The sequence below is a fragment of the Camellia sinensis genome, chromosome 12 (assembly GCF_055761805.1).
Source record: "Camellia sinensis isolate YWXY chromosome 12, ASM5576180v1, whole genome shotgun sequence".
NCBI classification, from domain to species: domain Eukaryota; kingdom Viridiplantae; phylum Streptophyta; class Magnoliopsida; order Ericales; family Theaceae; genus Camellia; species Camellia sinensis.
This window is the reverse complement of record NC_138972.1, coordinates 55,806,204-55,828,694: the sequence shown is the minus strand read 5'-3', so window position 1 is coordinate 55,828,694 and position 22,491 is coordinate 55,806,204. Positions and strand designations below refer to the sequence as shown.

The 22,491-nt window shown below is 29.2% G+C and overlaps 1 protein-coding gene across 1 annotated transcript; it reads right to left on the bottom strand.

The window, feature by feature from the left end:
• Positions 1-1,566: 1,566 nt before the first annotated feature.
• LOC114319641 (uncharacterized) lies at positions 1,567-7,519 on the bottom strand. Its single transcript, XM_082898656.1, has 3 exons — positions 6,889-7,519; positions 3,779-4,008; positions 1,567-2,219 (listed from the first exon to the last, which is right to left on the bottom strand). Exons 1-3 carry the CDS (start codon positions 7,217-7,219, stop codon positions 1,941-1,943), a joined length of 840 nt encoding a protein of 279 aa, XP_082754782.1. The 5' UTR covers positions 7,220-7,519; the 3' UTR covers positions 1,567-1,940.
• Positions 7,520-22,491: the final 14,972 nt, after the last annotated feature.

Genomic DNA, 22,491 nt, shown 5'->3' with positions numbered 1-22,491 from the left:
TACCGTTGGAGATGCTCTTAGTCGATGTAGATATCATGAATGGTTGGATGCGAATGAAATTTTCTCAGTCCGATCCCATTTAATGGAGTGATAAATAACTTGCAACCTAACCCGTCCCATCCCGTGAGCACCCCCAGCGAAAACCTTTACGCTCTTTGCATACAGGGAAAACCTTTACTCTGTTTGCACTAATATTAAAAGAAAATTCAAGCTAAGGAATTTTTCTCCTAATTTCATATATTTGTATTTTCTTTTTTTGCCAGTCTGCCACCTGTGGTGTAATTCTGAAAAAATTTCCACTAATTTGCAATAATTAGGCCCTGCTTGGGGTGTCAATTTTTTTGACTAAAATAATAAAAAAAAATCAAAACACCCAATCACATGCAACTTGCTTGTTTTCATTTTTCAGAAAACACTTTTTAAAAAATTATATTTTCTAATTTTTCGTGTTTTTTTGTTTTTATTGAATTTTTTAATATTTTAAGCAATTTTTTTTACTTTTTAGACACACTTAACATAAATACACCTAAAAAGTAAAAATATTGTAAAAAAAATCTTTTAAAAATTTATTAAATACCAAAAATACAAAAAAAATACAAGAATTCAATATTTTTTTATATTTTTTATGTATTTATTAATTTTTTAAAATATTTTTTCACAAATTTTTTACTTTTTAGATGCATCTAACTAAGGTGCATCTAAAAAAGTAAAAAAAAAAAATTTAAATTTAAAAAAATATTCTCTAAAAACAAAAGAATACGAAGACCAAAAAACACAGTTTTCAAAAAAAACTTAATCTAGAAAACTCAAACCAAACACACTGATTATTTTTATTTTTATTTTTTATAACACATCTCTTTTCATAAATTAAAAAAAAAAATAGTAATTTCTTAAACAGCCTCAGCCCCCAAACTCCGCTGGCACATTATTTTTCCTTTTATTTATCTGATCATCCCACTAAAAATGTATTGGATGATAGACACCATGCCACTGACATTCCCACGTACTTAAACATGCATAAATTGAGCAATAGAAATTCAATTTTGTAAAGAATGGTCCTAAGAGTATTCTTGGCAATTTGTGCAGTTGATCATTGTTTTAGGCATTGAGTTATTCTGTCTACAAAAAAGTGTTCCTCTGTTTTATTTCTCATAATTATAGGATTTCATTTTTTTAAAGTAAAAATTATATAAAAAATAGATTATGTGGCTTTAAATTCATGAGTAGAGAACAAAGGCCCTGTTTGGTACAGCTTAATTTCAGCTTATTTCAACTTACAATTTAATTTAAACTATTTTGATGTGTTTGGTTTAACTTAACAATACAGCTTATAGCTTTTTACAAGTCAGAAATCAACTTATTCTTAGAGTGGGGTAGGAGAAACTTTTATAAGTTAGAAATCAGCTTATGAAAATAGTTATAAGCTATAAGCTGTTAAGGTATAAACTATAAGCACTTTTTCACAGTTCTACCAAACAGGGCCAAAGTATCCGATGTCAATTTTGAGACAATTTCAGTCAAAAACAAACATAAAGACTTGAATAAAATCGCTAGCAACACGAGAGATACGGATAAAACACCAATTATATCTACATAACTTGCGAAATATAGGCTATATCTATTTGTTTGCAGATTTATAATGAATGCTACATCCATAGAAGCAATTTTTTTTTCGTGATTTGATGCAGAGTTCACTCAATCTCAATAAATTTTTTCATCTGCATCATTCACAAGATCACTGGAACCACTAGATACTCGTATTCTATACTCAACCTATCACATACAATGCAATCACTTCAGAATTTTTTTTTTTTTTTTGTGTGTGTACAACATTCGAGACCTTTAACAAACAACAAAAGTTACAATGGAAGTCATTGAAACAAAATAAAGTGACTGTTCTTATTGTTCTTTCGGAGCATGGTGCTTATTAAAAAAGAGAGTCAAAGCGAAGAGAAAATTGGGACACCTGGTAAGGTCGCACCAGCATCAACAATGAAAATGTTGCCTGAAATATACTCTGAAGAGTCATGAATTAAGTACCGTACAAGTGACGTCAATGCCGGGTCTACTGTGCCATACTCTCTTAGAGGGACGGTTCTCAAAGCCACATTTTTTAACCAATTTTTTTGCATGAGACCCTCTGTGATCTCAGATTTGAAAAGTCCTGGAGAAATTGCGTTTACTCTGATTTTGTTTTCGCCAAGTTCTATCGCCATCATCTGCAATTAATTAATGTGAATAAGATTATCGTTATATTGAGTAAATGATAAATTGAATATACATGATTACTATGGCAGTGGTAATGTCTATCAATTGTACATGAATTGAATATAAAACAGAAAGCATACAGAAAATGATTTATATATGGACACACTACTTCATCCATCTGAGTTCTGTGTTTCTGCATCAGAATTCTTGGGATCATCTCAAACAACAACATAAATGACATGTCACTATAATTTAGAGCACATAAATAACTAGAAGTGTTGTTTTGTAGTTATTGAAAATCGCAGATCTAGCAGAAAATACGATGGATACAGCAGCCAAACAGTTGATGAAATTCATAATTCACTTAATAAATCATCTTCTGGACCAAAATTAATAGGGGCTTCATGATTCAAAAAACTCATTCTGGGGCATACATGCTTTCTTGTATTACATGCTTAGTTAAAATAGGATATATAGCACATGGATTATATAAAGAACACTAGAAAACAAGTGCAAGTCAAACACCAAATTAGCTTGCTACCATTGGCAACTAATTCAGTATAACATGTCCGATGAACAGAATGTTACGTTCACTTAGATGAAGCTCATGGATCACCCAAGAGCTCAGTGGAGTGTGGAATATCATTGATGGAGATGAAGGAAACTTGGTGTACAATAAGAATTGTGGTGGGTTTTGGCTGTGGAAAGGTTCTAGGGTTAGGTCATATGAGGTAAATCGAAGTGTCCAAGTTCTAGATGAAAAATATTAATTTGGGCTTCATTGTCAAAAGCCTTTAGTTGCTGGATTTCCTGAATAAGTTGAAGAATTTATATGGACAGCAGACAGCAGATTTGGCAGCTAAAGGGTAAGGTTAAAAGTTGGCTAGGGTTTAGGGGCTGGAAGGGGAGCGTGTACCCTTTCTAGTCAAACTTTGTTCATCGCAACTCATCATAATTCTGTTTAATATATTAAGGCACGTAATTGATAAACATAAAATGCCTGATTTTCACCATGCAGTGCATTCTTAAAATTTAGGGAAAACTTCACTTTTTGTCTTTGTGGTTTACTCCATGTGAGATGTACCCTATCACTTGGAAATAATAACATAACCCCATGGTTTGTGGACTAAAGTGCACCATTAGACATTCCGTCCAAGTTAATAGTAAGTGTGAAACACATGCCAACAATAAAGGAGTCAAGTGCTCAATTCTAAACATTAAGGGGTAAAGCAAACATAAAGTAAAACACAAGGGGGTTAAAGTAAATTCTACCCCCCAAAAATGACGAAAATATCTGGTAGTTTGCACAATGAGGTTACTTATGTACAATGATATTTTAATCTTTTTGCTTAAGCCATTAACAGGCCTGACAGTGCACTTTAATCCATAAACCACGGGGGCTTATTTGCTTATTTGAAATGATAGGGGGTTTTGTGCATAAGGGACAAACCACAAAGGCATACAGTGCAATTTGCCCTAAAATTTAAACCAATTTCACCCAGCCATGCAGCCAAGTCCAAAAGCCATGTTACATACAAGACTGAGATGTTAATATGTTATGAAACCTCACCTTTGTCATAGTATTTACCGCTGCCTTTGAAGCAGTATATGCAAGACTTCCAGGTAAATGCCCACGGCTAAGACCAGCAATAGAGGAAATATTGATGACTGAACCTCCCTTATTAGCAGCAAGCATGCGTAAGCAAACATACTTCGTCACTAACCATAATCCTGTCATGTTTGTTTTAATAATACTATTCCATTCATCCTCTGATAAATTCAACACTGATTTTACGTTACCTGAGATACACAGAAGAGTAAGTTGTATAAAAAGTGCTAAATAGGAGCTCAAATTAAACACAGATACATAGTCCAACGAGGAATATCTCAATCTAATTCGTTTGGGATTGTAGGGTTTATAGCCAAAAAGCCATTACAAGTTATCACATCACTCTCTCTACTTTCTACATGTATTTTCATAAAAAACAAAAAATTCAACTAAAATAGCCAGTTCCCAAACGGGTTGCAAGAGGTTGATATGAACCTCCATAATACAGATGTAAAAGACAGAAGAAAAGGAAAACCAAACCATCTAACAGATGAAACTAACATCTAACAGTACAACATTAGTTAGGCTTCTTTTAAGTGAACAGTCATATAGGATTCAGTTAGTACTATCCATTTACACACAGAGACAGTCTTAAGCAGATCTTGATTCCATAAATGTAAGAGATCTGTTCAAATACATGATTGCAATACATACTTCATTATGCAAAAATGTAGTCTATAACCTAGTGCCAACTAAATCCAACATGATTCAATCATTGTCGACCTGGATGTCTGATAATCACTATGGTGATATGCCTTACTGATGTGTTTCATTTCCAATTCAACTTCAAAAACTGAAGATCATGGAACACCAAGAAAAGGAAAAAAAAAAAAAGAAAGAAAAAGAAAAGCCCGTAGCAGCTGGGGTTGATGGTGATTGTGTGTCTCATCATCATTGATTCAAATTTCCTTTGGCTCAATGGTTGCTAATCAACTTTGAGGTTGCATGCCGAAAAAATATCATCAGTACAAAACAAGTAGGAAAATAACCTGTCAGTGTAGAAGACCAAAACAATTTACAAATCAGTGGGAATCTTTTTGGGCACAAGTCTAATGTGTGTAGGGAGAGGGTTTTAAATATTAGCCATTATTATGTATCATATAGGCCATTACAATGGGATTTTAGCCTTTCGATATGTTTATTCACTGATATATCAGCCGATAATGTTCAAAAAATTCTTCTTACATTCAACATAAGGAGAATGGTTGTAGTTATACTTTTTTGAGTGTATTGTATCACCGATGCCCATTGATATTCTGATTCCGTTATTTAAAATCACCTTGCTCCTACATTTATAGTTTTGTGTCCCATTTCCTACTGATTAGTTATTTTCCAAACAAAAATGATTGAGAGCTCTAGAAAGAGAACTCTAGAAGAACTCCAAATGGGTGGGACTTACCTGTGATGTGATGTGATGTGTGTCTTCTTTTTTTTTTTTTTTTTTTTTTTTTTGGTCACATGTATAGAGCTCTCTTTAGAGGAGATGGGGTCACTATTGTGACTTTAAGACAGCAGTGACTGTTGTGCCCCAATTTAAGGTATATTATGGATTTATTTTTATGATCTGAACCGTTCATTTTGTAGGATTTGTTGAGTACTTCATGTCTACCAAAAATCATATTAATCGGATATCAATAACTATACGATCGAATTGCATATTTTTTATGTTATTTCTCAAAAGAAAAACTTACTATTTATTTTTTTGGTTATCGATCGTATAGTTATTGATATCCGATTAATATGATTTTTGATATGCATGAAGTACTCAACAAACCCTACAAAATGAACGGTTTGAATCATAAAAATAAACCTATAATACGCCTCAAATTGAGGCACAACAGTCACTGCCGTGACATTAGCACAACAATGACCCATTTCCTTTATAGGTCAAATATTAAAAGCTCTTATCCTTCTTGTTTTCCAAATGAGTTTGGCCCTTTAGGCTCAGTTTGCTTAGCTTGAAAGTAATAAAAAGTAAAAAGAAACTAATTTTTTTTTACAACCTATATTAACATTATAATTAATTTTTAAGTTCTTGTGCGGAAAATAATAAACAAAAAAAAAATTAATAAAATTTAAAATTTTTGTTTTAATCCTTTTTTACAAAATTTTCATTGTAATCAAATGCTTGCAAGAAAAAATGTTTGGTTTCAGTTGTTTGGAAATTGAGTTTTTTATTTTTCATATTCTTTTTTGTTTTTGGTAAACATTTTTAAAATGTTAAATAATTTTTTTACTTTTTTAAATGCACCTTATTTAGATGTATCTAAATAGTAAAATATTTGTGAAAAAATATTTTAAAAATTTAATAAATACACAAAAAATACAAAAAAAATATATAGACTTTTTGTAATTTTTTTTTATATTTTTGATATTTAGTGAATTTTTTTAAAAAAAATTCATAAATATTATATTTTTTAAGTATATTTATGTTAAATATATCTAAAAGTTAAAAAAAATACTTAAAATATTAAAAAAAATTCAGTAAAAATAAAAAAATACAAAAAATAATAAAAATAATAAAATAATAATAATTAGTATAGAAATTATTAAATTATTTTTATATAAAATAATAAAAAAAATAAAAAAATAAACATTAATATTAAAAAAAAAATGCTCAATATTTAAAAAATAAAAAAAAATAAAAATATTTTTACTCTCCTCACTATTTTTCTAATATCATCTTTACTTTTTCCATTTTAATTCCCTTCCAACCTCCATCTAACTCACCTCCTCCACCTTAATTCATTTCCCAACTCCACAACCAAACACGACACGAACCCCACCTACATCTTAATCTCACCCCCACCCTCCACACCAAAAACCAACATACCCTCCGAAACTTTTAGCTGAACATAAATCATAAATCAAGGCAAAGAACAGGTACTTTGGCGAGGTCGTGACAGAAGTCTTTTTGTGAAAACTAGTTTGTCCAAGGCTAATTTGTCCAAAACCATATATCACTCTATTAGAAAGAAAATTTGGTAGAAAGTGTAAGTGAAAGAAAATGAAAGAAATAGAAAAGAAAATCACTCTTGAAGGATCCAAAACCATAAATCAATCCAAATTACCTCTAACACCAGCATTGTTGATCAGAGCATCAATGGTTCCAAACGCGTCCCAAGCCTTCTGCACAGCCGACTCGATAGCTGGCCCGTCGGCGCTCACGTCGAGCTCCACGGCCACTGCCCGAATTGAGCTCGAACCAGCCGAGTCGCTGCTGAGCCGGTTAATTTCATCACAGAGGGACTCGAGCCGGTCGATTCGTCGAGCCGCAGCGATGATCTTGCAGCCGGCTTTAGCGAGGTCGAGACAGAAGTCTAAGCCGATCCCCGAAGACGCGCCGGTGACCATGACCACCTTGTCGCCCAAGTGGCGCCACGGTTCGAGCTGGCTCGCCATTGGTTCGATCTCAAGCTCTTCAACAATCTTCTACAAAAGTTCTTATTAGCTACTCGCATATGTGATTCTATACTTATAGAGAGAGAGAGAGAGAGAGAGAGAGAGATGGGTGGGTGTGGGTGTGGGTGTGGGTGTGGGTGTGGGTGGGGTTGGGTGGGAGTGGATACGCGGAAGTAACTGGATGGAGAAGAGACCCAGAGGTGGGCTTTTACTGGGTCGTGGGAGCGGTGATTCATGCCATTATAATTGGTTGGGGGAGATGAGATATTATATGCGTTTGTTTAGTTTATATGCCAAGATATTTTTGTGAAAAAATCTTAAAATTTTATTTTATTTAAATTTTTTTTAAAAAAATTAAAATTATTTTTTTTTTCTCATATACATTAATTAATTTTTTTTCTCTCTTTTCTCTTTTTTTTTAATTATTTTTTTATCTCACATACATCTTATCAATTATAATAAAATATCAAATTATCCTAAACTCCTAAACTCTAAAACTATTTTTAAAATATACAACCAAACAAATTAAAAAAACTTCTAAACTCTCTTTTCCAAAAAAAATTTAAAAATTTATCTCAAAACGCAAATACACCTTATAATTTTGTATTATGCAATTTCAAAATATAAAAATTATGATAAATAATAATTAATAAAAGAATATCAACGCGCAATAGTGATTGGTACCTAATAATTTTCCGGAAATTAGTTACGGGGATCAAAGCACAGTGTTTTCTATTTTAACCAATAGATTAATAATGAGGATTACCTTGGTGTTTGTCTAGCTATAACTAATGATAAGGAGATTTTTTTTTCCTTTTTTTTGGATTAGTTTTACTACAAACTCATGTTGATAATCCCATGTATTGTTGTTCAATTCAAAGTTAAGCTTATTTTTTAAATTTAGTAATGTGTCGAGATTATAATTGATTGTGAAAATGAGATATCATAATTTTATATTAAGTAATTTAAAAATATAAAAAAAATGATAAATAATAATTAATAAAATAATATGAACACGCAATTGTTGTTGTTACCTAACAATTTTCCGGAAATTAGCTGCTGGGGACCAAAGCACAGTGTTTTTCTAATTAAACCAATAAATCAATAATGTGACAATCTTGGTGTTTGTCTAGGTATAATTAATGATAGGGAGATGTGTTTTTTTTTTTTTTTTTTTTTTTTGATAGGTTTTATTGCAAACTCATGTTGATAATCCCATGTATTGTTATTTAGATTTAAAGTTACACTTATTTTTTAGATTTAGTGATGTATCAAGAAAATGATTAGTATTAATCAATTATCTTCTTGACACATCATTGAATCTAGAATATGGATCTAAAAAGTGAATTTTTATGTTATTTTTCTAATTTAAATCGTTCAATATGTATGATTCGTCGAGTACATTACTCTTCTAAAAAATCATATTAATTGTATAGCAATAATCATTTGATCAGATATATTTATGTTAATAGCAAGCATAATTTTAAAAGCAAACCATTGATTTAAATGTAATCTGATTAAGTGATTATTAATGTCCGATTAATATGATTTTTTTCAAGAATTATGTACTTAACGGGTTTTACATATTGAACAATTTAAATCATTAAAATAGGTTTAGAATATAACCCACCACAAACTAACAACATATCCGCTAGCCTGATTAAGAAGGGTAGGGATGTCTCTCCCTTAATGATATATTATTTGTTAAAATAAACAAAAATTGACAACTTGATATTTGTTGATAATTTAATCAATCTTCAAATACTAGATTTCATAACCATTTATATTTATTGTAATAGTTATTAAATTTTGTTAAAGTTTGATGAATATTAAAGTAGAGAGATAATATGGTAAATTTAAGGGAGTGGTTTCTTTCCAGTCTCAAATCGGACACTTTTTGAGTTTCGTTTTGATAATTTGAACGGTTGACATTTTAGGGTTTGTCGAGTATATCATCACTGTTAAAAAAAGTTGACCGGATAATAATAATCACGTATTCAGATTAGTTTGTATGAGAAAAATAGACAATGAGAAAATAAATCGTTCATATAAAATTGATTCAAGCACGTGGTTCCGTTATCCAATCGACTTATATTTTTGCAATGATGATATACTTAACAAACCTTAAAATATGAACGGTTCAGATTATCAAAACGGAGTCCAAAAGCAAACCCAATGAGTTAGATTGAATTGTTCAATTCGATTTAAAATTAGAGACGGTTTAGACCCTTAAATTTAAATGTTGCCCATTTTATTCTTAAAAATTAATTATCATTTATTATAATATAATTAATTCAACCCCTAATTGTTGATAAAGAAGTGCCTATAGGTACACATTGACCGGACTTCTATTTTTAAATGGACATGTGAACATGCCACTGGTTGTTAGGCGCTTTTTCGTTTCTCTTTGACAAAACAAAAGGTACAAAAGGTTGTTACATGTCAATTCACCCCCCCGACCGGGGCCAATTTGTCATGTAATCGATATAAAACAGACAGGACAAATTACGAAAAACTTACAAAAATGATTTGGACCATTAAAAAAGGACCTCTAATGCATTTTTAATTTGTCTTTTTCTTTTTTCTTTTTTGTCTTTTACTTCATTTTTTTTTTTTTTTTTTTAATATAGGTGACAGCTCATTAGAGCTGCACTGTTGCAGCTCTAATTAGAGCTCCGGAACATGACCCAAAAACTTATTCCAAATTATCAATCGAGAGAAGATAGGATAGAACAGAATAAGAGAAGTAAAACTTGCCCCGCTCCATTTCCACAAGGGGCGGAAAACCGTGCAGGGCGGGACGAGAAAACGCGGGTGCGGAAGAGAGAAATACCCATCCCCATTCCAACACATTTGACGGCGGAACTTTTGGGTAATTAACATACCGGAGCCCTCAATGGTAGTTTCACATCAAATTACTTCCTTATCCTTTAATTTTGGATAGGTTGGAACAGGCCATTTGTTTTGGGGTGTAATGGATGAAATGGGGTTAAGATGGAGGTAGGGTTATTTAGTGTCGTGTTTGTTTGTAAAGTTGGGGAAGAGATTATGATGGAAGAGGGTATTAAGATGGAGGTTGGAAGGGGGATTATGATTGAGGAGGTGGAGGTAGTATTCGAAAAATAATGAGAGGATTAGAAATTTTTATTTTATTTTATACATATTGAGAATTTTTTTTGAATATTAATGTTTAATTTTTATATTTTTTATTTATTTTACTATTTTATATAAAAATAATTTAACAATTCTTACACTAACAACTATCATCAAAACAAACACAATTTTACTTAATCCCCTCACTATCAATCCCTTCACTATCAATCTCCTCCATTCTACCTCTGAAAACAAACGAGGCCTAGGATACTTCTTATTTATTAGCTTTTAGTAGGGTGCAATTCGGACAGATTCGATTGAGTTGGGAGGTTATTCAAGTCCCGCCTAAGTTATGCTGAGACCTATCCAGACTCAAATTATAACTCGAGATTGTCTGTTCAAACCCGATTCCATTTAAAACCGAATTGCCCAAATTGTCCAAATTACCCGAATTGTACATGGATTTAGTTTTTATTTTCCAGCTAAATTATTAATTTATTAATATTAGACTCTATTTAGATTTTTTTTTTTAGAAAATCATTCATAATATCCAAACAAATAATTTATATAATGTAAGAGTGATGTCGCTATAATAATTTTTATAATTTATGAGAGAATAAAAAAGGTAAGATTTTGTCTTACTTGTATATATAATATATATATTTAATATGATTTAATAATCTTAAATGCTTTATTATCATATAATAGTTAATAATTTATATATATTTAATATTTTTATATATCTATAATTCAGGTTGTTAGGCACTACTAAAAAAAATACTTTTTGCGACCGTCACATGCCGTCGCAAATAATAAAAATACAGTCGCAAAAGACTTTTTGCGACGGCCTATGCGACCGCAAATGGGGGACGCAAATGTAGGGGTGGCAAATACTTTTTGCGACGGCAAAACAACGGTCGCAAATTATTTGCGACTGCCTAAACTACTTTTTGCGACAGCTATTTTGCTGTCGCAAAAAAAATAAAAAAATAAAAAACACTTTTAGCGACCATTGTTTCACTGTCGCAAATAATTATTTATTAAAAAAAAATCATATATGAGTTTGCTACAACAAAAAAAAATCAATTATAAGCACCAAACAATTTTTTGTAAATGAAAAATAACAAAATTAACAAATTAATTAAATTTATAATAGACATTATCCATTAACCATCCTTAAATACACTGTACTAAAAAATTCAAATCTTCAAAAAAAAAAAAAAAAAAAAACACATAATCTTTGGCTCCCAACATCAACGGCTCGATCATATCAACTATTCCCTCAACAAAATCTGCAAAAACATATATCAAACTTGATCTGAAAATTTAATGCACTTCAATGTGTTAGTTTAGCTTGAAATAATCAAAATAAAACTATGTCATAGTGACCTCTCTCTATAGCAGATCAGTGATTTGCAACAAGAGTTTCAATTACCTTGAGAGTAACTTCAGGCTCCACCAGTGATCTCAGTTTACCATATCAGTTGATGATGCATGTTCTGCTAGAGCAAGACCAGCTCTCAAGATAGGAACAATCTGCAAAGCTAAACAAGGTCAAAATTAATTTCCTTTCAAATCCTTCATTCCCCCCTCCCCCCAACTCAATCAAAACACTAATGTTTTATGTAGAACTAAGAATTCGAATTTAAAAAATTAGTATCTGTTACAACAACATACTCTACATAAATTATGGTTCTTTTGATTGTACCTTATCTAAACTATCAAATTGGAATTTTAAATTGGTGTGATTTTAAATTAGAACTAAGAATTCAAATGTAAAGAATCCCGATTCCCATCACGAGGACAACACTCACAGCAACGATATGCAAACTAAATTTGCAGCCACATCAAGATTTGAAAATGTTAAAGGACCCAAACTTCGTTATTAATTCGTTACTAAAATATGCAGCTCATTTTATCTAATCAACCAAACAGTAGTACAAAATAAAATAGCAGAGAGAGAGAGAGAGAGATGCAGTAACTTGAAGGGTCACTCACTAAAGATGGGGCAAGCAGTCTGCTCATTTCTAAGAACAGCAACCCAGTGCTTGACCAGTGGATGTGGAGGAACAAACACCTGAAAACCAACACAATTATATGTGAGAACCTAATCGAATTAAATGCTCTCTTTGGTTACTGAGAAAATGCATGAATTCCAATGCCAAACAGAAATCAGAAATTTCCCTCATTTCCTTCAATTTTCCAGCACTTTCTCAGCAACCGAAAGGATGGTACACTCACCAGCATTCTATTTTCTGATATTGATTTCTCCGACATCGTCATTTGGGATTTGGCGGCCATACAGCTAGGGCGCCAAAAATTTGAGCAGTAAGAAATCTATGACAACAAAAAAAAATTAAAAAAAATGAATCTCTAGGGGCATCATCGAATTTATATTATATGACAATTTTGGAAATGGTATGCTTAATTACAAAACTCAATTGCAAAAGAGCATAAGTACCAGATCTTTAGGGGCATCATCGACAACTTCAGCAGGTTGGTCTGCTCCAGTGCTTGCCAAACATGCTCCTTTGCAGCTCATATATTTCTGCATACTATTTGCAACAAGAAAACATATAAAGCTAACAGAAACAAAAACAAAAACAACAATAATAATAAACTTTGCAAACATATCAAAGAAACATTAATTCCAATGATAACAAAAAAATAATAATCAGAGAACAAAAAAATATAATAATTCCAACTATTCTTAATAATCAGAGAACAAAAAAATAACCTAGATAGCTCACATTCCAATGATAACATTAATTCCAACTATTTTTGCTTCCACAAGTGCATTAGTAGTGCCTGTTGTATTGTATTATAGTTGTCAATTCAAGGATCGTATCATGCATCAAAATCCTAACTGTGTGAATCGTGAATTGAATCAAATCAAGAATCAAAATCTAGAAGAGACTGTTTTTAGGTTTTTTTTTTTTTTTTTTTTTTTTTGATGACAAAGTATTCTAATTGAGATGACAAAAAATAAATGCAAGAAAATTCGTATTTTCATAAATTTTCAAAAGCAAAGAAAGAGAATAAAACTTCAATATCCATTATAGAAATCAATATATATATATATATATATATGTATGTATGTATGTATGTATATATTGTAGAAATTAACATATAGAAGATAAGAAACCCTATCGCTACCTACAACACATAACCCTATCGGACACCATACAAAAGCTAAATAAATTTGTATTTAATCACTACCTAGAGCTGTTAATATCATAATGCAGCCTTACGTCATATATATGGGGAGTTCAAGAAATGGTAATGGAGGAGGGAAGTCTTGTATGTGGCAAGACTTAAATCCGTTTTTTGTTTTTTTGGTTTATTAGAGGTCGTAGCTAGAGAGAGGGAAGTCTTGTATGTGACAAGTTCTGCCCAACTGGATTAGCCCCAATTAGTTCATCGACAACCTTTTTTGTAATTAGTTGGGGATGATAGACAAGGCTCCTCCACGTCTTTATTATATGGGCAGCTATAAATGGAAACAAAGTAATTGTATCAACATAGAACATTGGAGTCAATTGAAAGCTGATAAAAACCCAGAAATTTACTTGTTCTCTTCATCCAAGCAAAATTTAGACAAAATGTTAGAAAGCATATATGGATGCATACAAGTCCATTATCATGAATAAAAAGAAGTAACTGAATGTGTAAAACTCTCGCTAAAGTCTATATTGTCATGAATATGCAGTCATTAAATGATGTTATTTTAAGTCCCTGAAGTGAACAGAAAATATATACAAAATAAGTCAAAACTATCTAACAACATAACATGATGCATTCCACAACAAGTCAAACAATTCCCCAATAATTTTTTTATTATTTATTTTATTTTATTTTTATGTCAGTGAAAAGAACACAGATTTTTGGGACTCTTTTAAACAGAATAAAACAACAATGAATTCTGAGCTCTAAAACCAGATCAAGTACACATATGAACTCGAAATTGAATGAGAACAAATCAAAACAAACTGAATAGAAAAACAAAGGAACTTTTGACAGAGTTGGAATCTGAATGTGAAAAAAACAAGCAGCATAACCAGACAGACATTTAATCATAAGTTGTCATTGTAATTTGATCAATCCAAGTAGTTCAAAGAGTACCTATCATTCAAACTTCATTTGACTAACGCTAGATAAAATTACAAAGAACTGCAATCGTATTATTGTGATCCATATCAATTTGACTAGCAAATACAGAATCTAAAGATAACTAAATTAATCACAATAAACCAAAGAAGTCTGATCTACAAAACCAGATCAAACGTAATTTCAAACTCAAATGAGAATAAACAAATCAACAAAAAAACGTATTATTATAGTGCAAAAAATAAAAAAACAAAGGAATTCTCAAATACAAAACCAAATCAAGCACAGATATGAAGCAAATTGAAACAAACTGAATAGAAAAAACAGAGGAAATTTGAAGAGAGTTGGCACCTGATTTATACACAATGAAGCTCAAAGACAATCTGTGTGTGCGCGCGCAATGTAAGTGAATTTTGAGATAGATGAAATGCATGATAGGTGAGCTTACTCTGCTGCATTTGAGAACTCCAAGAGACCTTTTCATTGCGGTCTACTAGCAGAGTTAGGATTTCTCTGTGATGAATCGCGCAAATTGCAGCGAGAGATGTACACAAATACAGAGAGAGAGCGAGATTGTGCGAAAGAGAGATTGAGAGATCAAGAGAGGAAAAGAGATTAAGAGATCAAGACAGAAACAGAGAGATTGAGAGATCGAGGGAGAGATTCATACTGGTGGAGTTTTTCAGACAACGATGGGAGAGCGAGACAGAAATCAAGAACGAGAGAGAGAGTTGAGTGAGTCTGCTAGGGCAAAACTAAGAAAAGGGCGCAAATAAATAAAAGAAAATAGCACCTTTTACTACCTACTTACGTTTCATTACGGTGTCGCAGTTTCTTTTTTTTTTTTTTTTTTTTTTTTGCCACGGCTAATCAAGCCGTCACAAAAAAATAGACGCAAAAGGTCAATTTTTTAGTAGTGAGGGTTATTTGATATCTTTAGCCTAGCTCACTCAAATTTAATTTAAACTTTTAAATTTTGTGCATAAGTCCATACCAAATTTAAAAATATCTTATATAAATCCTAAAAAAATTCAGACTAAATTTGAGTTGCTGGGTTAAGGCCACCCAAATTGCACTTCTAACGTTTAGGTGTTCTTTTTTAATTTCTCTACTCTATCTTGTCTGGATAGACTCTTCTTCAGACACAGAGGGCATGTTTGATTGAATGAATTAGAGTATGAGATTGAGATTATTAATCTGTGGACCAAATTATCCTATGTTTGTTTTAACATTTTGGTTTAGGATTATTAATCTAATGGATAATTAATCCAACAAATTTGTAGGATTATTAATAATGGGGTAGAGGTGGGATTATTAATCTAATGGATAATTTATCCTATTAATCGAATTGGATAGTAAATCCCACACTAAGTTGATAGGATTATTAATAACTCACTATCAGTCTTGTGAATCAAACATGACCAGAATGTATAGGTACCCGGGAGTGAGTTGGAATCATGCACACTCATCATTGATTGATCATGGAAGTCATCTAATCAAAGTGCGGGGATAGCATGGGTTTGCTTAGATAACAAGAACCAAACAATCAATCAAAAAGCACCAGTGATGCATCTACTCCAAACTCCATTGGTGGCGGAAGCGATAGCATGCTTGGAAGCTATTAGATGAGCAGTGAACAAATGGGTGAAATGTGTAAGAGTTCAAACGAATTGTCAAGTTCTGGTGAGAATGCTCCAAAAGAAAAGAATTCAGATAGATTGACAGATTGATGTTGTTATTAATGATATTATACATTATGCTAACTGTTTTGACTACTTTTGTATAGTAAAATAGGAAGAAATGTAATTCAATCATCACATGAACTGGCAAAAGGTGTTAGTATTAAGTTTTAAGTAATATATATATTAAGGTTTCTAGTCCTCCTCCTCCTCCTCATATATATATATATATATATATGTTCATTGAAAAAAAATATAGGTAAATTATTAATAGGTTTTAATAATTAAACTTAATTTTCATATATTCAATATGATTTAATAATTTTAAATATTTTTTATCATGTAATAACTAATAATTTAAAAAGAGATTGACTAATAAATCTCATATTTTAGACTTGTAATATATATAATCTCATATTTTTTCTTATGATCCATTTAGTCATTTTGGATGTGTAATGGCTCATTTGTCCGCTATATTGGAGTGTCACATTTAGAAAAAGTATACTAAAAAGTTTTTTAGTGTCACATCATACCCGTCAGGTTAGAGTGTTACATTTGAAAAAAGTATACTAAAGAATTTTTAATTTAGGAAAAATTACATATACTCTCTCGAGGTTTAGCTAAATTACAGATACTCCCTGAGGTTTGAAAAATTATAGATTCCCCCTGAAACTTATATTTGCATAACAAATTAAGAGGTAATTTGTTATGAAAATATAAACCTCATGGGGAATCTGTAATTTCTTAAACCTCAGGGGTATCTATAATTTAGCTAAACCTTGAGGGGGTATATACAATTTGCCTTTTAATTTTTTAGAGTGTTACATCATACTCACTACTTTGGAGTGTCACATGTCACGTTTGGAAAAAGTATACTAAAGAGTTTTTAATTTATTTTAGAGTGTCACAGCATACTCGCCGCATTGCCACATTTGATAAAATTATACTAAGGAGTTTTTATTTATTTGAAGTGTCACATCATACCATCACGTTGCCACATTAGGGAAAGATACACTAATTTTTTTTTTAAGTATCACATCATACTCGCCACGTTGTCACATTAAAGAAAAGTACACTAAATTTTTATTTTTTTTTTAGAGTAAAAGTTTTGGAGTGTCACATCATACCCGTCATGTTGTTACATTTAAGAAAAATACACTAAGGAGTTTTTAATTTTTTGAGAGTGTCACATCGTTAGAGTGTCACATTAATATTTGTCATATTAAAATATTATATCATACCTGTCACATTAATAAAAATGTATAGTTGTCCACTAAAACACTACCAAAATAAAAAAATACTCTCTACTAATAGGACTTAACATATCAATAAAAAAAATTTAAAACTAATTGGAGTACTTATTTGTGAGATGAGATTTATCAGTAAATATTCCTAACTTATATATATTTAATATTTTTATATATGTACAATTCGGGTTGCTAGAATCGTTTGATATATTTATCCAAGTTCATCTAAATTTATTTCAAATTTTTAAATTTTTGTTCCAACTTATACCAAATTTAAAAATATTTTATCCAAATTTAAAAAAAAAATTCAAACTAAATTCGAGTTGGTTCATTTAAGGCCACCCAAATTGCATCCTAATTTTTGGATTCGGAGAGGTTACTGTGACGTGATATGCTGTGAGTTTGTGGAGGCTTTTTTAAGTCTTTTTTGATAATCTGAACCGTTCATATTGTAGGGTTTATTGAATAGATCATCCATGCAAAAAATCAAATTGATTGGAAATTTATAGTTTTATAATAGAACACATTTGTTTTAAAAAAAATAAACGGTTGACATTATCTTGTTAATTTTTGTAAAACAATTTAATTTGATCATGGGGTTACGAATTTCTAATTAAATTATTGTTTTGAATAAATAATATACTTGACGAATCTTATAATATGAACAGTTCAAATTATTAAAAGACACTAGGAAAAAACCTCCATAAACTCATAGTAGATCGCTGCTGTGACATCCTCAGGTCCCTAATTTTTAGATGTTCTTTTGTAATTTCTCTGGTCTATCTTGTCCAGATAGACTCTTCTGTTGCATTAGATGATATTAGGCCATCATTACATTCCATTTCCCATTTAACACACACACACACACACACACACACACACACACAAAAACAGGGCTTTTCTTATGAGTAATCTATCAATAGACTATAATAATTAAACTTAATTTTTATTAATAATAAATTTTAATAAAAAAATAATTAAAAATAATTTCATATGATATTTTTTATATATATCTTTAAAAATTGATAATTAATGATTTTTTTGTTTTGTTACAATTTTTATAAATTATCACTAAAATTTATAATTAATAACATTTTTCTGTAACAAATGTTTTAAACGGTCACTGAAAATTAAAAATTAGTAACTTTTTTGTGACAATTTGTTAAAATTATTGCTAAAATTTATGATTAATAACATTTTTTGTGACAATTTTTAAGTTGTCTCTAAAAATTAATAATTAGTGACTTTTTAATAGTGTTTGATAAAAAATGTCACTAATTATCATAGAACTTATTGGACAGTAAATCCACCTATTATGACCTATACGTAAGTCTTCCAAAAATTATACAAGCCTAACATATAAAAATTATTATTTTACATTGAAGTACAAAAAATATATTGAGCCATACCTATTATACATATAAATTTTGTATGATTTTTTTAAAAGTATATTATTATTCTTTATATTATCAATACCAATCACTTTGTTTTGTTTTAGTTGTTTGAAAACACTTTTCAGAAAATTTACTTTCTTATTTTTTTTATTTTTTTTTTGTTTTACTGAATTTTTTTAATACTTTAAGTAATTTTTTAATTTTTAGACATATTTAACATAAATACACTTAAATAGTATAATTTTTGTGAAAAAGATCTTTAAAAAATTCACTAAATACAAAAAATATAAAAATTAAGTATATTTTTCATATTTTTGTATATTTATTAATTTTTTAAAATATTTTACTTTTTAGATGCAGCTTAGTTAGATGCATCTAAAATTTTTTTAAAAAATGCTTAAAATTTTAAAACTATTCACTAAAAAAAAAACGTAAAATAAAAAACTTAATTTTCAAAAAACTTAATTCAAAAAATTAAAACCAAACAAACTGAATAATGTTTGATATGAGCACGAAATTCATTTTAGCGTAATATATCATTACCCTTTGTATTATCAATAATATTAAGTGCACAAAAAAATTATAGTATACGTTTTTACATTTATTTCAAATTTTAGCCATATATTTTTATATGAACTTTTTGTATTCTAATTCCATATACCTAACATTACTTTTTTTCTGTATGAATAATTTTTTTTTAATTAGTCTTTGTATTATCAATATTAATAATGTTAAGTGTCCATAATTAGCACACAAAAAGTAAAAAAAAAAAAAAATTATATTGTGTAACAGAAATTCATCTTGCGTGTTATATCATTACTTTGTGTATTATCAAATAAGCAAATCACAATCACCCACTATTGATGTGTTTGTTTGTTTGATTTTATCTTGAGTCATGTTCTGTAATTCTTGATTTTTGTTTAAGAACTCACATTTTCTCAAAGTCACATGCAATGGTTGTGATTTATATCTATTTTCCTTTTGTTTCAATTGTTTTCCACCGGTTTGCATAGGATATGCCAATGGTGAACTCTTTGTTGACATGTATAGCATTAATGTACACATTCCGTAGAATTATATCTATTTTCCTTTTGTTTCAAAATTTATATGCTCATTATGCCTTTTGGGCATGATTAGTAGAATTATAATTACAATATAAAATTGGAATGTTAGTTTATGAATTCACAATTCTATATTTAATTATAAATGTTATTAATCGAATGACATGTACGACAGACATTAGGCTTTGTTTGTCATAAATTAAAATAGTTAAAAGGTCAAAAAGTTACCATTCTATTTAAATTATATCATTTTATTTAAGTCACATCACTTATTTATCACATCACTTCAAACTTAATCCAACTCATACTCAATCCATATTTCATAAAAAATCAAAAAGTGCATTTATTTAGATCATCTCAAACAATCCCTAATCTGACAAAATTGACGAATTTTTAATATTGAGAGGGATTGAAAATCATAATTTTAAATATAAAAGAAAAAAGTTAAAATAAATATATAATAAATGGTTATCTTACTAAATTAATTAGATAACTCTATATTAATTCATGAGATTATTAATTCTTTTATTATTAATCAAACAAGTGCTTTGCGTACAAATTTTCGGAGAGCATCGCGTTGACATTTTTAATGATCATAATAACATTTTTAATGATAATAATACATTTTACTTCTATGTACACATGCATTTATTAAATTAGTAGTTGGGTACGTACGTCGCAAGCGTCACGTGAATTTTTTTTATTTTATTATCAATTATTGATATTGTAATTATGCGTGTTTCTTAAATCGGTATATGATATGTATATAATGTATGAAGACTTACATGAGTAAATTGATCTGTATCCAAATACAACTAAGTAATAAATGAATACATACTGTGCTGAAGAATTTAAATGATAAATGAGAAATTTTATAAATATAAATATTAATTTATAACTAGGGTTGAGATCACAATTTTATCTTAAACAATAAACAATAAGTAGGTCCTTTAAATATATAGCATTACACAAATATTTTTCTACCAACTTCCCACTTTAATTTTTCATAATTCGTACCTGTAATATAATTGAATATATGAAATTAATTGCACAATTGCACGTTTTTGTTTAATAGTTCATCTCATAATACAAATTCATTAAACCTATTATTGCATATTATTTGCATACTATTGGTGTAAGAATGCATTAATATCAATATGTAATATATTTTTATACATAAAGAGTTATTGAGTCTCGTTTCCTATGTCACGAATATCTTGTATCATAAAAGATATAACATTAGTTATTAGTATATTTTTATTTATATATGTAGAAAATGTGAAATAGTTTTTTTTTAAAGAAAATTGAATGATATTGTAACTTAATATTTCTATCGATGTAGGAATTTCATAATTATTTTCACGATATTTATAAATCTATTCTTATAAGTATTTGTAGGGTCACTTTCATGAAACTGTCAAGTTATATTATTTATTATAACATCTGTAAGTAATCAGCAAATAGCAAAATTTAATCAAAATTTTTTATTTGATGTACTTATTTTTTGTATCATTGAGTTGCTGCAATAATGTTTGGGCATCATTTGATTTTTTTTTCTTCTTATAATTTGATTAAAATGTGTGCATGAAGTACAATATATAATAAAATTCTTGTTTCAACTAGTTTAATTTTGCTTGAAGAGCATGTTACAATAGAACTTCTGTAGTTTTTGTTTCATTATCTTCTTGTTTTTCTTCTTGTCCACTATTATAATTCACTGTAATAAAAATATTTTGATGAGTAAAAATTTGAGGCGATATCATATTATTATCAATTTCAAAATCATGTTTCCTTCAATAATGTGATTTTTTCTGTGAGGGAAAAAGAACAATTATTGTCGTGATAGAGATGTTTTTCAAAGTCCTGATTTGTTATTGAAAGTGTTTGTTGTGGACACTTGTTTATATGACATGTATGTATATATGTATTGAATATAAGTTGATAGGAGAACAATATAGAATTCCACAATTTTTTCCTAACAAATATAACTATATTACTAAATTAAAGTGTCTGATGTATAACATTATAGATTGACAATGTATAAATACGGTAACATATATAAATTTATATATATATATATATATATATTTATATATGTAGATATTGACATATATAAAATATTATAAAAGTAATATGTGAAATCTTTTGTAACAATATAATACATGTAATAATGAGAAGTTAATTATTTATAATTAAATAGCTGTTCATAATGTAGATGTTTAGTGTTACATTTTTGTGTGTATGCACTATTTTTTAATCAGATTATTAAATTCACATAAAAATTAAAAGGAATTTGTAAATAATTTGTGTAAAATTAGGGATTAGAGAAGAAAAATTTCAAAAAAAAGAGAAGGTTATAATGTTTGGTTTGGTTTGTTTTTTCAAACGTTCGTTTTGAATTTTTTGGCTTTCATATTTTTGTTTTTGTTTTTGACATTGTTGTTTTTAAGAACCATTTTATTTTCTTTTTAGATTCATTTAATTTAATACTTTTTTAATTTTTAATTTTATTTTTAAATTTAGATTCACTTAATCTAAATACATTTAGAAAATAATTTGTTGTGTATTCTTTTTGAAAAAAATTAATAATAATAATAATAATAATAATAATAATAATAATAATAATAATAATAATAATAATTCAGTACATTTTTGACTTTATAAATTTTTTACTAATTTTTTGCTTTTTAA

Coding starts and splice junctions, on each gene's coding strand:
- LOC114319641 (XM_082898656.1), bottom strand. CDS start 7,219: ATGGCGAGCCAGCTCGAACCGTGGCGCCACTTGGGCGACAAGGTGGTC. Junction 4,009..6,888: donor CAACAATGCTGGTGTTAGAG/GTAATTTGGATT, acceptor TGTGTATCTCAG/GTAACGTAAAATCAGTGTTG. Junction 2,220..3,778: donor CGGTAAATACTATGACAAAG/GTGAGGTTTCAT, acceptor AATTAATTGCAG/ATGATGGCGATAGAACTTGG.